Source organism: Haemaphysalis longicornis, unplaced genomic scaffold (assembly GCF_048455015.1).
Source record: "Haemaphysalis longicornis isolate Haplotype H1 unplaced genomic scaffold, Haemaphysalis longicornis Haplotype H1 scaffold_4, whole genome shotgun sequence".
NCBI classification, from domain to species: domain Eukaryota; kingdom Metazoa; phylum Arthropoda; class Arachnida; order Ixodida; family Ixodidae; genus Haemaphysalis; species Haemaphysalis longicornis.
Window position 1 is genome coordinate 15,687,927 of NW_027526361.1, and position 14,553 is coordinate 15,702,479.

At 45.6% G+C, this 14,553-nt stretch overlaps 1 protein-coding gene across 1 annotated transcript in view; it reads left to right on the forward strand.

Annotated features, from left to right (window-relative positions):
• Positions 1-14,183, forward strand: part of LOC144178304 (transmembrane protease serine 11D-like) — a 34,918-nt gene extending 20,735 nt beyond the window's left edge. Inside the window, exons 2-5 of the mRNA XM_077706054.1 lie at positions 1,208-1,409; positions 4,216-4,609; positions 13,215-13,383; positions 13,447-14,183. Of these exons, the coding sequence (XP_077562180.1) occupies positions 1,309-1,409; positions 4,216-4,609; positions 13,215-13,382 (663 nt within the window). The 5' untranslated portion in view covers positions 1,208-1,308 and the 3' untranslated portion in view covers position 13,383; positions 13,447-14,183. The remainder of the gene's footprint in view (positions 1-1,207; positions 1,410-4,215; positions 4,610-13,214; positions 13,384-13,446) is intronic.
• The last annotated feature ends 370 nt before the right edge of the window (positions 14,184-14,553 follow it).

The following is a 14,553-nucleotide window of genomic DNA, read 5'->3' on the forward strand; positions in this document are numbered from 1 at the left end:
AGGGAAGGGCCGATGTTTCATATCGCCTGCAGGCTGCCGAGAGTGTGACATTTCGTTTGCTCAGCCCTCTGGTTGCTTTACCAACAGCAGCGTACCATTGCAACGTTGGTGCGCATGCCTATCCTCGTATTGTAACGTTGAAAAGAGCGTTGATAGTGTTGTGACTGATCTGAAAGGGAAATTGTGTGCGAAGTTACGATATTGCTGGCGCGTGAAAGAGAAGAGCCCCGAATGGCGTAAACCGCATTGTCAACAGCGGATGGTCGAACAGTTTCGTCGTGAACCGGTAATTGTTATTTTTTTTCTGTTCAGTTTCAGTTCGAGTTCTGCGTGCTCAAAAATAATGGTTCGGGTTCTGGTTCAGTTTTCGGTTCGATTCAGCTCCGGTTCGACACCCTAGAAACTATGTATATAATTTTCAATCTCGTTAGAAGTAAAGTATCTAAAATTACTTAAATTGTTTATATGTACTTTTATAATCTTTAAACGAAAATTTCAATTAGATAACTTTGTGGGCCAAAGGGTTCTCGAAAAATTTATAGATATACAACATTTGTTTGTCGACATTTGCAGCTGCATTTTTAGGTGAAATAACCAAATCCAAAAGGACAAGACATCAAAAGCAAAGAATTCAAGATTGTTCTGACGTGCAAAGCACAGACACCTGCACAGTTCCGAGTGCTCTGCAAGCAGGTAACAGCAGCGCGAGCCAGTTACGACGCTTTAACGGCTTCCAGCGGAAAGCGCACTCTCGCGAATCTTTTCTCCACTTTCCCTTTATGTGGATTGTGGGTACTAGTGGCACGGCCCCTCGATCAAGCGCACGTGCGCTTGATCGAGGGGCTGACCGCCGCACGTAAAAGAGTGGATCGGGCAAATGGGGCTCGCGTACTCAAAAAAAAAAAAAAAGGGGGGGGGGGGGGCACTGCTAGCAAGTAAGACGAGGGCATGTAAACGTCAGCGACACTGCGCAGTGTATATCCTTATTTTGTGCGGAGATGAATCTTTTTTTCGGCATTTTGCGGCATCAACTTTCACAGCCAACCAAGCTAAATTTCCGGTTTCCTCTTCGGTGTATACCCTGTAGCTTCCCGCTTCGAGCTAGCATGCACTCATTATTCTGTTTCAGGTGGAGAACATCGTGTAAAAAGTGTAGAATAATCGCATAGCCGGGGAAAAGTGACCCGTCGTCCCACCGACTTTGCAGCGCAGGCCATCGTGGAGGGGGAGTCCGAGTGCGGCAGGTGGCCCGTCTGGCTAGGCACGGGTCGCGTGCTGGGCGGCGTGGCGGCCCGGCCGGCGTCCTGGATGGTGCAGCTGGTGCGCGGAGGGAGCCATATCTGCGCCGGGGCGCTCATCTCGGCGCGCCACGTGCTCACGGCCGCACACTGCGTCACGGACCAGCGCAAGTACGCGAACGCTAGCTATCTCTGCCGGAAAATAAATAAATAAATAAATAAATAAATAAATAAATAAATAAATAAATAAATAAATAAATAAATAAATAAATAAATAAATAAATAAATAAATAAATAAATAAATAAATAAATAAATAAATAAATAAATAAATAAATAAATAAATAAATAAATAAATAAATAAATAAATAAATAAATAAATAAATAAATAAATAAATAAATAAATAAATAAATAAATAAATAAATAAATAAATAAATAAATAAATAAATAAATAAATAAATAAATAAATAAATAAATAAATAAATAAATAAATAAATAAATAAATAAATAAATAAATAAATAAATAAATAAATAAATAAATAAATAAATAAATAAATAAATAAATAAATAAATAAATAAATAAATAAATAAATAAATAAATAAATAAATAAATAAATAAATAAATAAATAAATAAATAAATAAATAAATAAATAAATAAATAAATAAATAAATAAATAAATAAATAAATAAATAAATAAATAAATAAATAAATAAATAAATAAATAAATAAATAAATAAATAAATAAATAAATAAATAAATAAATAAATAAATAAATAAATAAATAAATAAATAAATAAATAAATAAATAAATAAATAAATAAATAAATAAATAAATAAATAAATAAATAAATAAATAAATAAATAAATAAATAAATAAATAAATAAATAAATAAATAAATAAATAAATAAATAAATAAATAAATAAATAAATAAATAAATAAATAAATAAATAAATAAATAAATAAATAAATAAATAAATAAATAAATAAATAAAAATAAATAAATAAATAAATAAATAAATAAATAAATAAATGTATCGATCGATCAATAAATCGATAAACCAAATATATCAATCAATCAATCAATGCACGCTTGTTGCCGCCAATCTATCTATGTACATTTTGAACCCGACCGCTTTTGCGTGTTTGCCGTGAAGCAAGCTAGGGCCAGGGAATTCTTTTCTTCCTTTTGCGTCTCTATTGCGACTTGTAAGCATACGGACCAGAGTATGCAGGTATGCGCAAGAACCTCAAGAACAACTGATATTCAATTTAGTACTTTGGCTCTACTTAAAACATTTCTTGCTCGAAATGCGGTAAACTGCGCCCGTGTGCAGGGCTTCTTTCCTCCCAAAGCAGCAATATGATGCGGTTCTATACTTGCACGCATGCACCCTCTGTTATTGCCAGTTCTGCACGAAGCTAGCGAATGACTTGTATTTTACTATTTTTATTTCGAGATGCGTAACCCGTGTGTCGCTAACGATTAGGCTGTCGAAACCGAATTTACCCGCGCAGCGCTTATGAATGCAACTGGTCAAAGACAACTACTCCTCTCAAAAATGTTTCCTGCGCGCAGCAATGGGGCTGATACAGTATACAGAGCTCATTACTGCAAGCGTTCAGTTCAGGAGCACAGACGGACAAACGGTAACAGAAGCAACCGTGTGGGCTGCGGAGAAGCTCGCAGCAGGAAGTTGTCCCCGGATGTTGCCGTTGCATGCCTTTGCTTTGAGTAAGGCGCGTTTTTAGTAAGAAACATTTCTTCGCTGCACGGGCACCTCGATGAAGTGGACAGCAATGCTCAGCTTGCGTGTGGAAGTCTGGGGCGTTTTCAAATGCATTGCGACAGCTCTGCTGTCGTCGCAATAAGCACAGGTGCATGACGTTTGACTTTCTCCAAGCTGCTGTTCGCTGTAAACACGCTTGGAAAGGCTGGTTTCTGGCCGGTGGGTTTTTCTGAGTGGCTGCCAGAAGTGTAAATTTTTGGTTACAGCCTCTATCGCTGACCCGCATTCGTCATTTCATTTGTTTGTCAGACTTTGCCACTGACCCGCATTCGTCCCGCTCAGAGAACGCATTCGCGCTCCGTAAAGTGTTGGAATAATGTAAGCGTTGTCCTATAATCATTTTTATAGGACAATGGTTTCAAGGAGGATGCGCAAGTTAACCTTTTGACCGGAAGCACACCCCCGGCGACACACCCCTCGAAACGCATCGCGTGATTCGCTGGGCCCGCTGTCGGCGCTGCGCACAAGGCACCGTTTCCAGTCGTTCTGCTCACGTAGCGGCGGCGGCCGGGACGGGAGCGCCAGCTCAACTGATCGGCAGCCGACCAAACCCGCAGCCCCCCACGCATGCGCCGCTGGGTCGTCTCGGGCTATGTGACTCATCTTGCACCGCGTTCGCCGTGAACGAAAGCGAGGCCGGGCCTCTTTCTGTAAGCGTTGCACGGGACCGAACGGCTTGGAGCCCTGGTCGGCAACACAGCCACATCAAAAGTTAACCAAACGAAACCAAGACCCAACGAGACTAAGCCAAGCTTTTCCTCTGCATATCCAAGGTTAGCTGAGCTAGGCCGCAAACATTTTCGGTTTAGCCAAACGCTAAACCAACACTTGAGTAAACACTGTGTCGTTTAATTTTTTTGAATTCTTCGTTTAACCACTTAGCGGAAGCCTTAGTTACTATCTGCAGCTTACAACTAGAAGAAGCGCTATAGAAGCACCATTAGGGGCAGCTGACTCACGATCGTCTACACAACCTGTACGTCACACAAACGACGTGAGGAACTGCGCCTTGGAGGGGGAAGCCAACTTTAGTAGCTTCGCTGTAAACAGTTCTATCTTCTGCTAGAGTGCTTCGAGCGTAGGGAGATTGGGCCAGCAACCATAGCAGATATGGACATTTAATTACCACGAATGAATTTATGTGTCCGGCCGAGCACCTGCAGGCACTTATGTTCGCTTCCGCGCAGTGCGCCCTGGGCTGGCGACCTGCGGCTCTGGCTGCCGGCGTTAGGAATGGAGCGGGGTGCTGAGCGCGTGCTCGCGCACGAATCGTTCAGCGCGGAAGAACTCCGGCACGACCTGGCGCTGCTGGTGCTCGACCAGCCCGTTGACGGCGGCAGCCAGTTGGCGGTGTGTCTGCCGGAGCCCGGGAACGCGTACGAGGGCGCTGTGGCCCTGGTGGCCGGCTGGGGTGCCCAGTCCGTCGGCAGCCGCGCACGGGCCGCCGCTTCCGAAGAGCTGCGCCAGGCCGTGGTCAGGGTCCTGGGCCAAGACGAGTGCAACCGCGCCTACCTCGGCCTGGTCGGCATAACCGCCGAGCAGCTGTGCGCAGGAAGCCAGCAAGGGGCCGACGCGTGCCAGGTACGGGGCCAGTTTCGCACATAATTAGAGGGCTTTAGCATTCAGTATGCTCCGTGTCTTCCGTGCGTACCGTGCTGACCGGGACCCTAGTGGACACTTGCGCATTCGTTCCGGTAGGGTGAATTAGTTCCGCGGGCCGGCCCTCGCCACTCCCGCGCATTCGTTGCGGTGGGGTGTGTCCTCCTTGCCGTGCCCGCGCGCGTAGAAGCAGTCGGGTTCCGGTACTGACGGTACTGACGAAACGTACGTAGCACACGGGATGCTAAAACTCTCTATTAGCTGCCCAGAACCACGTGTGAATATGCAGATTTTGGCGTTTACGTCATTCAAAATGCCACAATTAGTACGCCGTCATCTTGCTTAGGCCGTGTAACGCGGTCTGGAAAGATACGTTTCTTTCTGGCGTAGAGTGTCCAGGACATCGTCAAATATAAATAACGGAAGTCTCAATATGACGGTACTCTACTAATATCGGTGGCTTAGACAGGAGGCGCTGCCATTCAGAGGCGGAATTACGCGGTCTATTGTGGTGGTGTTGAAGGAGCGTAAGTCAACTGACCCAGCTCATGTGTCTGGGCGACAGGCACTTACGCATTTGCACTCATGTTACATCTAACATGAGCCGAAGTCTGCAGTCTCAGTTTACTTGGAGAGCTCGGAACGAGAAAAAGCGGCAGGAGCCCTTCGCAGCGTCTCAGGAAATATCGCACTGGAATGTCACGCGGGTTTGAAATTTCGTTGCTTTCAATTGCTGTTAATGACATCGTTACTGCACACATTGTTTTTGTTAAGGCACCGTTTGTATGAGATGTACGTACTCGCTTAGCTTGTTAAATGACGTCCTCGGTATTTGGAGAGTGTGACGTCACCTCCAACGTCACGAAATTACGCAGGGAGTATGTTAAAAGTGTAACTGCGCAGTCAGCGCGAACATTTCCGCGGGAGAAATGGGTGCAACGTGGTCGCGAACTCTGAGATAGCCAATTACATGCCATAATTATTATTAACCTGCTAAACTGATCACGCAGCTTAAGCGCCCGTGAGGCGCGGGTTCACCTGTACTACTCAAAAATGGTTAGAAACAGTAGTTCATCTAATCCATCCACTTCCACCCACTGATTCTACCTACTTGCTAATAATATGCCGATTTGGTACAACATTTAAAATGAAATTACCCACTTTGTAAAAAGGTGCATGGAATCGCTGGGAACAGAGGCTTAGCTGTATTATTTCTTGCACCTGAGCAGAACCAGTCGTTTCGTGCTATTTTGGTACTCATTCACAAAACGTTACGAGAACTTTGACCGCAGCACCATCCTTCCCGCTGAAAAAAACCCCGAAAAATTGCATTAAACCATGAGCTATGATTTATGAGAATTTGGATGGTTACTGGTGAAGGTGCGCTCAGTCTACGAGGCGTGGCGTGTTTATTTATTTATTTATTTATTTATTTATTTATTTATTTATTTATTTATTTATTTATTTATTTATTTATTTATTTATTTATTTATTTATTTATTTTTATTTATTTATTTATTTATTTATTTATTTATTTATTTATTTATTTATTTATTTATTTATTTATTTATTTATTTATTTATTTATTTATTTATTTATTTATTTATTTATTTATTTATTTATTTATTTGTTTATTTATTTATTACTGCAGGCCCATTTAAGGGCCCAAGCAGGAGGGGCATGACATCAAGGTGTAGATGAAAACACATGTCAGCAAACAGTTTGTTGGATGGCATCAAGGTTTTCAACGTTTGAGGGTGAAAGCTGGTTCTACTCTGTTATGGTTCGAGGGAAAATAGAGTATTTGAAGATGTTAGCTCTGGCAAAGTATGGTGTAAGTGATTGGAGCTGCATATTTCTTGACAACCGGGCTGTGGATGGCTTGATGTAAGAGTCCGGTTGCAGGGATAATGCTTTTGTTATTTATTAGATAAGGCTACAGAAGGTTACAGATGAACCCAGGCAATCTGGACTGCCTGTGCGCAGCCAAGATAGGCAGCCCAGGACGAAATTTCGAACATGTGTATACACAGGTTCGAAATTTCGTCCGCACAGTTGTTTCCCTTATGATGTTATTGTTGTTCTTCGCCTCCATCGGTGCGTACACAGGCCAAGTCTCCGCCAGCCGTTGCCTGGCAGCTGTCGTCGTAACGACGAAGAAAAATAAATTATATGGTTGAGCCTTGAATGCTTGGATCCCTTGGATAAGGGATGATGTCAGACAATACTCCCACAATGGATGGCGCGAGGAGCCAGGGCGGTATCGGTACTTACGAGGGGCGGGGTGGGTACACGGCTTGAGTAGGCTATTGTTGGTAGGAGTGTGCGACTGATCGATTAGCCTTCCGATTAATATGCCAATGCTTTAATCGCGATTAATCCTTTAAACCGGTTAATCGCTTGCCGTCATGGGAGCAAAATGAAACAAGAGTTGCATGTTGAAATTGTGCACAAGCGTGTCGAGGACCGTATTCATGTTCGAGTAACCAGCCTTATGGCACAACCGAAAACGATGGAAGTATGCTCAGAGGTGATAGTGATTAAAACCGCAAGCTGACAGCCAAGACAGACCGTAAAATCGCTATTTTAACAAAAAAGAAAACGACGACGACAGAGCCGGGACGCGTCATCAGAAACAACGTCAGCATGTCGCGTACAAAGTGGCTTCTCAGCAACACGCATTTTCTGCCCTTGACCATTTCCTCTCCTCTTTTCATTGCGTCACCCCTGAATAGAGCCTAAGTGTTTCTCTTCCTAGGTCGGTTCATTGCTGCCCTTGGACCGCCCTGTTGTTGCATCACGAACATCTACAAGCGACAAAATTGATCTGTATTTCTCCATTAGACGCCTAGTCGGAAGATATACGTACGAAATTCATTCTTTCATTCGCCTAATCTTCTCGTCATCCGGCGCAAACTTCCCGCTGTGTCATAAGCGCGCGTTGCGAAATTGCGACCCGCGAGGCAAAGAGAAAACACAATACTCGGGGAAGACGCCGCGCTTTTGTCCCAACCGCTTCCGTATTGTACGTGTGGCAAAGCGGCCCCCATTGGAGGGGCTTCCGTAAAAAGTCGCTCCTGGAGCGAATTTCGCCTCACTTCCGTAAAACCGGTTTTGAGGAGAACGGAACCTCTTCCGTTGGGGGCCGTTTTTGAGAGAGCTTTTTCCAGTAGCGATCTGCGCATGCGAGAGCTGCCCGTCTGCCATTCTATCAGGCCGCCCCGGGCAAAATAAACACCTGGAGCATCTCCACCTTGCTGCTTGGAGAGGAAGTACTACTTTCCGGAGGTGCAACCTTTTACAAACCCGCGTTTTCGAGAGTTCGCATGGTGAATTCGTACGTACCCACACAGAAAAAATTACACCATCTTCCCGTGGGGAACCCTGATGAGGATGCGAAGCATCATGACGGTTCCGTGTGGTTCCATTGTGTTGCCGTTATGTTGAGTCATCTGATGTTTAGTAGCGCCAGAGGGAATTCCGCGTCCGGGTCCACACCGGTGGCAAAAGCACGCAAGTACTGTTGTGTTACGGTGAGTAGGCGGTGGTTCTCGAGGCGCCGAAACTCGTCCATCATGTTCCTGTCGATGTTGTCGGCTCTGTGGTAGAATCGGCAGTCTCCATCAGCGTTGGTGAGGTAAAGGTTGTTGACGTTGGTGCACCGGCTGAGAGCAACGTACACGCCCTCCTCTTCACAGTTTTGTCTTCTTCTTCAGCGGTTCCCCTACGGGAAGATGACGATGGTGGTTGAACGCGAAGCTATCTCGTGATGGATTCTTTGGTTGGCCAATCTCTAGGGGCATCCTGCCACGATCATCATTAGAGGCGCTGTGGACGGGGCACGGACGCGGGACATCTCCCAGAGAAAGAGATGCTTCGCATCTAAAAATAGCTGTGGTTTAGCTTTGGTTAACCCTAGTTGCTAGCGAAAGCTTAACTGCCCTGGCTAGGCCCATTGTCGCGGTGTGGTTTCGCAATGATATACGGACATGTTTGCAATGAACACACTGTTCATTCGTAATCTTTTTTGCCTCACGGCGTTGTTTAAAGCCTCGCCGCTGTACAAGCGACCACAGCTGGATGTTAGTCTTCCTCCATCGCACACGACTCTGCGCCGCACGTGGCCTCCTGGCCTTCCTTCGTCGTGCGCGCTTATCGCAGCGGCGGCGGCCTTCTCGTCTTCCTCCGCTAGGTGGCGACACGCGTCCCGCGCACGTGCACACCGTGCACACCGAACGGGCAGTACTCGCGGCTAACAGCGAGATCGTGAGGCGCGGCAGGGAACTTGGGCTTGAAGTGATAGACGTGAACAGGGTAGTGGGCAGCAATGGGCATAGGCAAGCTTTCCAGTGGGACGGGATTCACTTCAGCCCCAGGCTAGGAAACAAGGTGGGGTGGCACTTGGGTGGGAGAGTGGTAGCTGTTTTAGGGGGACCCGCACAGCTAAGGAAGGCAAACTAGGAGACATAGGGGAAGCAGGGGACACATGCACACTCAACGCTGGGAGGCAGCCAGGCCTAGAGCTAACTGGAGAATCCACAGACGTAACTCAGAACGTTGACAGAAGCGATTTAAGTGGAAACAATGGAGCGAACAATTTTGTAAAAGACAAAAATAGACCCCGTAAACGGAAAGGGAAAACCAAATGCAATAAATATTTAATCAGCTACATAAATATGCAGGGAGGCAGAAAGCCTGATAAGTGGGTGGACATTCAAAATCAGCTTGAACGGGAAGGAATAGACGTGTACGCTTTAGCCGAGACTCACCTCCGGGACCTAGAAGCCCCACCGGTCATAGGCAGTTATGTTTGGGAAGGTTGCAACAGGACCACAGGAATGAAGAAAGGGTGGGGCGTTGGCATGCTCATTAAACAAGGGAGCGACTGGCAGAGAGTGCATGAAAGCTGTAAAGAGCATCTATGGGTTAGAGGCACCATAGAGGGGAAAAATACATGGTTAGGAGTTGTATATCTGTGGACCGGAAGTAGTGCTAGGGAGGAAAATGAGGAAATGGTAAACTGTTTGAGAAGAGATATAAACGAGTTCAAAGATTCGGGAGAAATAATCTTAATTGGAGATATGAATGCCCATATAGAAGGTTTGGATGGATACACAGACCACAACGGTTCTCTAGTGATAGATCTAGGTCAGGAAAACCGGCTTGTTATAGTAAACACGGAAAGCAAGTGTGACGGACAAATAACGTGGGAAAGCGGTAACAGACAGTCCAGCATAGACTACAGTTTAGTATCCGAGACAGTATACGAAAGGCTGCGGGAAATGAGGATAGATGAAAATGGAACAGACAGCTTAGGAAGCGACCACAAGCGGCTTAGCTTGCACTTTGGAGGCGCAACCCGGACAAATGTAGAAGTAGGTACAATAGGAGGAACTAATTTGAACAATGAGCAGTTAAGCATCATCGCTGATAGATTGGAAGAAGAAATCAATAAATACCCAGGCAAAAATTGGGATTACGACGAAATGATTGCGTTCATAAAGGGTAAGATAAATGAAGCAAAGCAACGAAACCGATGGAAAGGGAAGAGAAAGCCGAGAAGCTGGTGGAATAAGGAAATAAAAGAGGCTATTGACCAGCGAAGAAAGGCGTCGAGAGAACATAGGGAAGCAAAAAGAACTGGTATGGAACCGGAGGTAGTGAAAGAGAAGTGGGATATCTACCGTGGGAAAAAACTAGAAGCGCAGAAAATGGTGCAAGCAAAGATCAAGCAGAAAAGCGAACACTGGATGGCAGAAATACGGAAGAAGGACAAAAGCGCATCCAAGAAGTTTTGGAACCATGTAAAATCACTAAGCTCAAAAAACGATAACCATCAAAAATTCCTGATTGATGAGGAGGGGGAACATTTAGGAGAGAATGCGTTGGCGCATATTCATCGAGTGATTACTGAGAAGTTTAGGACAATAGTGGTAGGGAAACCGGCACCGATAACATCAGCGCCACAAAAGACTGCGGAAAGGGAAATAAGTTTGAGCAACCTTGATTGGAAAAAAGCAGAGCAAAAGGTTTCCCCCCAGACAGCAGTGGGCCCGGACGGAATACCAATGCAACTGATAAACCTACTTCGACCTAAAAGTAAGGAATAGTTTATGAGGGCAATAGATAAGGTGATAGGAACCAAACAAATACCAGAGGACTGGCTAGAAAGTAGGATGAGTTTAATATATAAAGGCAGAGGAGACAAAGCCAGTATTGATTCATACAGACCACTCACAGTAACGTCAGTGGTGTATAGATTCGTAATGCAGGCAATAAAATCAGAAATTCAAGCATGGATGGAAGAAAAAGAAATACTTGGGGAACTTCAGAATGGATTTAGACAGACAGACCACTGGATGACAATTTGTTCGTGATAACGCAATGCATTGAAATTGCGAAAGCACATAATAGACCATTATGGATTACGTTCTTGTACATTAAAGGGGCATATGACAACGTAAACAGAGAATGGCTGTGGAGGATGCTGAAACTTCAGGGATTAGATGACGAGTTAATACAGTTCCTTAGGGCAATCTATAAAGACAATAGAGTGCACCTTACATGGGAAGGACAGAAATGCGCCCAGCAGGTCAACATCCATCGGGGACTGAAACAGGGATGCCCTTTGAGCACAATGCTGTTTATGCTTTACATGGCAGGGTTAGAAAAGAAACTGGAAGAAAGTCAAGTAGGGTTTAGCCTAACCCATATGCTACAAGGTGAAGTGGTACAACAGCATATTCCAGGAATGTTATACGCAGACGACATTGTTCTTTTAGCTGATAACCAAACCGATATGCAACGGCTAATAAATATTAGCGGTCAGGAAGCCACCGACCTCGGAATAAATTTTAGTGCAGAAAAATAAGGAATAATGGTTTTCAATGATGCTACCACTGACGTAGTGCCTATCCAGCAAGGCGAATTACCCAGAGTGAAGGAATATAAATATTTGGGAGTGTGGATAAACGAAGACGATAACTACTTAAGAACTCACGAGGAGCAACTTAAGGTTAAGGGAAAGCGAAATGCAGGAAGCATAGAGCGCTGTGGGGGTATAACAAATATGAAGTAGTAAGAGGAATGTGGAAAGGAGTAATGGTTCCGGGTCTCACGTTTGCGAATGCTGTACTCTGTTTAAAATCAGAAGTGCTATCAGGCCTTGAAGTGAACCAGAGAACGGTAGGACGTTTGGCCTTAGGCGCGCATGGAAAAACAACCAACGAAGCAGTTCAGGGAGATATGGGCTGGGCGTCGTTTGAAGTTAGAGAAGCACAGAGTAAAATATGCTTTGAAATGAGGTTAGAGCAATGGATCAACGACGGTGGGCAGCTAAGGTTTTTAGGTACCTATACTTGAAAATCGTGGACACGCAGTGGTTAAGGAAGACTAGAAGGCTAACGATGAAATACGGAAAGAACAGTGGAGAATCTAAGACAGCCAAGGTAACGAAAAAAGAGGCAAGGCAAATTGAAACAAATAAATGGAGGGAAAAAATGGAAGCTAAAACGTCGTTAGAGATGTACAGGGCCGAGAAATTGAACATCAGAAAGGAAAATTTCTACGATAATTCAAAGGGCAGCGCTTTGCTTTTTGAGGCTAGAGCAGGTTGCCTGCGAACTAAAAGCTTTGTGGGGAAGTATTCACAAAATGATGGGGTATGCGTGGTCCGCGGAAAAGAAACAGAAACTATGCGGCACATAGTGTTAGAATGTGAGGGTATCCGTCCAAATCTACACGAGGGAAATATTCGGCTTCCAGAAGCGCTAGGATTTAAGGGTATCACAGAGGAAGTTAACTTCAAGGCGGTCGAGGGGACGAAAAGAAGATTAGAATGCTGGTGGACGAAAAGCAGAGAGGGGAATATTGCCTAAGACAGTTACCACCCGTAACAGAAAAAAAAAGTATTTTATGCCTAATATGCTTTTTGTGCCTGCCCTAAGCAGCGCTAGTACTGAACCAAGAGTGTAAAACATAGGTATATTAGTCCTTTTTGGTAAGATGACATCTCGTCACCCCGATACAAAAGGGAAACCAATAGAAATCATCATCATCATCATCACGTTTCCCTTCCCTCCTCGCCTTTCTCTCCACTGAAGCCTATCTCTCCCCGCCATCGGGCCGATGCTCCGCGCCGGGCGCTTGCGGAACGGGGTGTGGTTTGACCTCTATACTCTCAAGCGAAGAACTGGTCACCCCGCGAAGACATCCGGAGGTACTGTAGTGTAGCTTTCGCTACAAAAAATCTTGGAAAGGAAGGGGCAAAGCTTACAAAGGAAAGAAAGGCTGCCCACGCAGCGAGCACATGGGAGTCAAAAAGACAAATAAGAATAAAAATTAAAACGGCCCTGTGAAGATAATGCTAGGTAATGTGCACCTTCTTCCGTGGCTTTCATGCGAAAGGAACGAGTGGCGGGGTTGGGGGGAGGGGGGGGGGGGGGGATTGGGCGACGAGACGAGGATGGTTCGTGCAGAAGTTTTTTGGCAGCGAGATCTGTCCTGCCCTGACTGCTTAGTTCGCCCTGGCGGCCGCCAAGAGGACCGGTGCTGGAAAAAGGTCCATTGTGACCACTGCGCTGTGCAGGGCGACTCCGGGGGCCCGTTGGTGGTCGGCGGTGGTTCTCAGCGCTTCTCGGTGGTCGGAGTGACGTCGTTCGGGGTGCAATGCGGCGACACTCGCTTTCCCGGCGTGTACACGCGTGTAGCGGCCTACTTGGGCTGGATACACGGCGCGATGGCCGCCTATCCGTGAGGTGGGTGCAGACATCGGGTCCGCTCGTGTATCACTGACCCGTCGCTGATCCGTCACTGCGCAGGTGAGCTCCAGTAGCGTACGGGGCAGCGCACAGTTCAGGACCCCCTCGAGACGGGAGCTACGGCGAAGGCGGCGTGCGTGCATGCGCGCTGTCATGTGCGTGATGGAGCAGCCGTATCTCAAAGTCATCGTGGATGTACGGTGCAAAGTTTGTTCGCCCGAGCCATGGGCTTCGTCTGAACGAGGGGCTGTTTGGGGAAGCCGCTGCCTTCACTGAGTGATTTTTCTTAATCATGGCGGCTAGAGTCTTCAGGTGCAAACAACGATTAATCGATTTGTTCAGCTGCTGAGCCCAAAAACCCGGGATCGGTCCCTGCCACGGCGGCCGGTTTTTGTGATGTAGGCGAAAAATGAAAACGCCGTGTGACAAAATTTGGCAGCCAGTAAGAAATCCCCAGGTGGTCTAAACTAATCCGTAGCCCTCCACTACGTAAAACACTCAAAATTTGGGAAGGAACGTTCTATTTGAGTCCCAAATGGAATGAACACAGGAAGTTCGAATGCGGGTTTGGCAGCTGGACTCACTATGATGGAGGGAGCCATTAAAGCGCATACGTAGTAGCACTAGTAGCTAACTTTATAATAAACTGGAATCTCGCACGCACGGGATCTTATGTTTATCATCCCTGCCAAACAGTAATAGCCACCGTGGTCCGGACAGTTAATCGAACGCCGTTTTATCAAAAGTGTCTTTCCTGGCATTTTTGTGAAACAAAATTTGCAGTACGTCTTTTTTGTTTTCTCCTCGCTATGTAATTTGCAAATCTTGTCTCCACAGTGAGCCTATTAAACAGAATTTGTAGTATTTGTACTAGCTGTCTTTTATTTCCTGCGTGCTTTTTTTTTGTTTTTGTGATGCGCTAAATTTGTCACCAGAATTTTTTTGTTCTGTTCATTGCACAGGTGTTACTGGCATAACGAATCTCCGTGTGTCTCAGGTGTCTCTCTGATCCGAAGCATGTCGCGGAATTGTGGCGTAAAGACCAGAATGCCTCGATGTGCTTCATACTTCTTTGCATACACAGCTTTTGTGTCGACACACAGTCAATTATTTCGCCGCGTATGTTCTACATAAGTAAGGCACTTCTTGGTGCTTGTGGGTCCAATG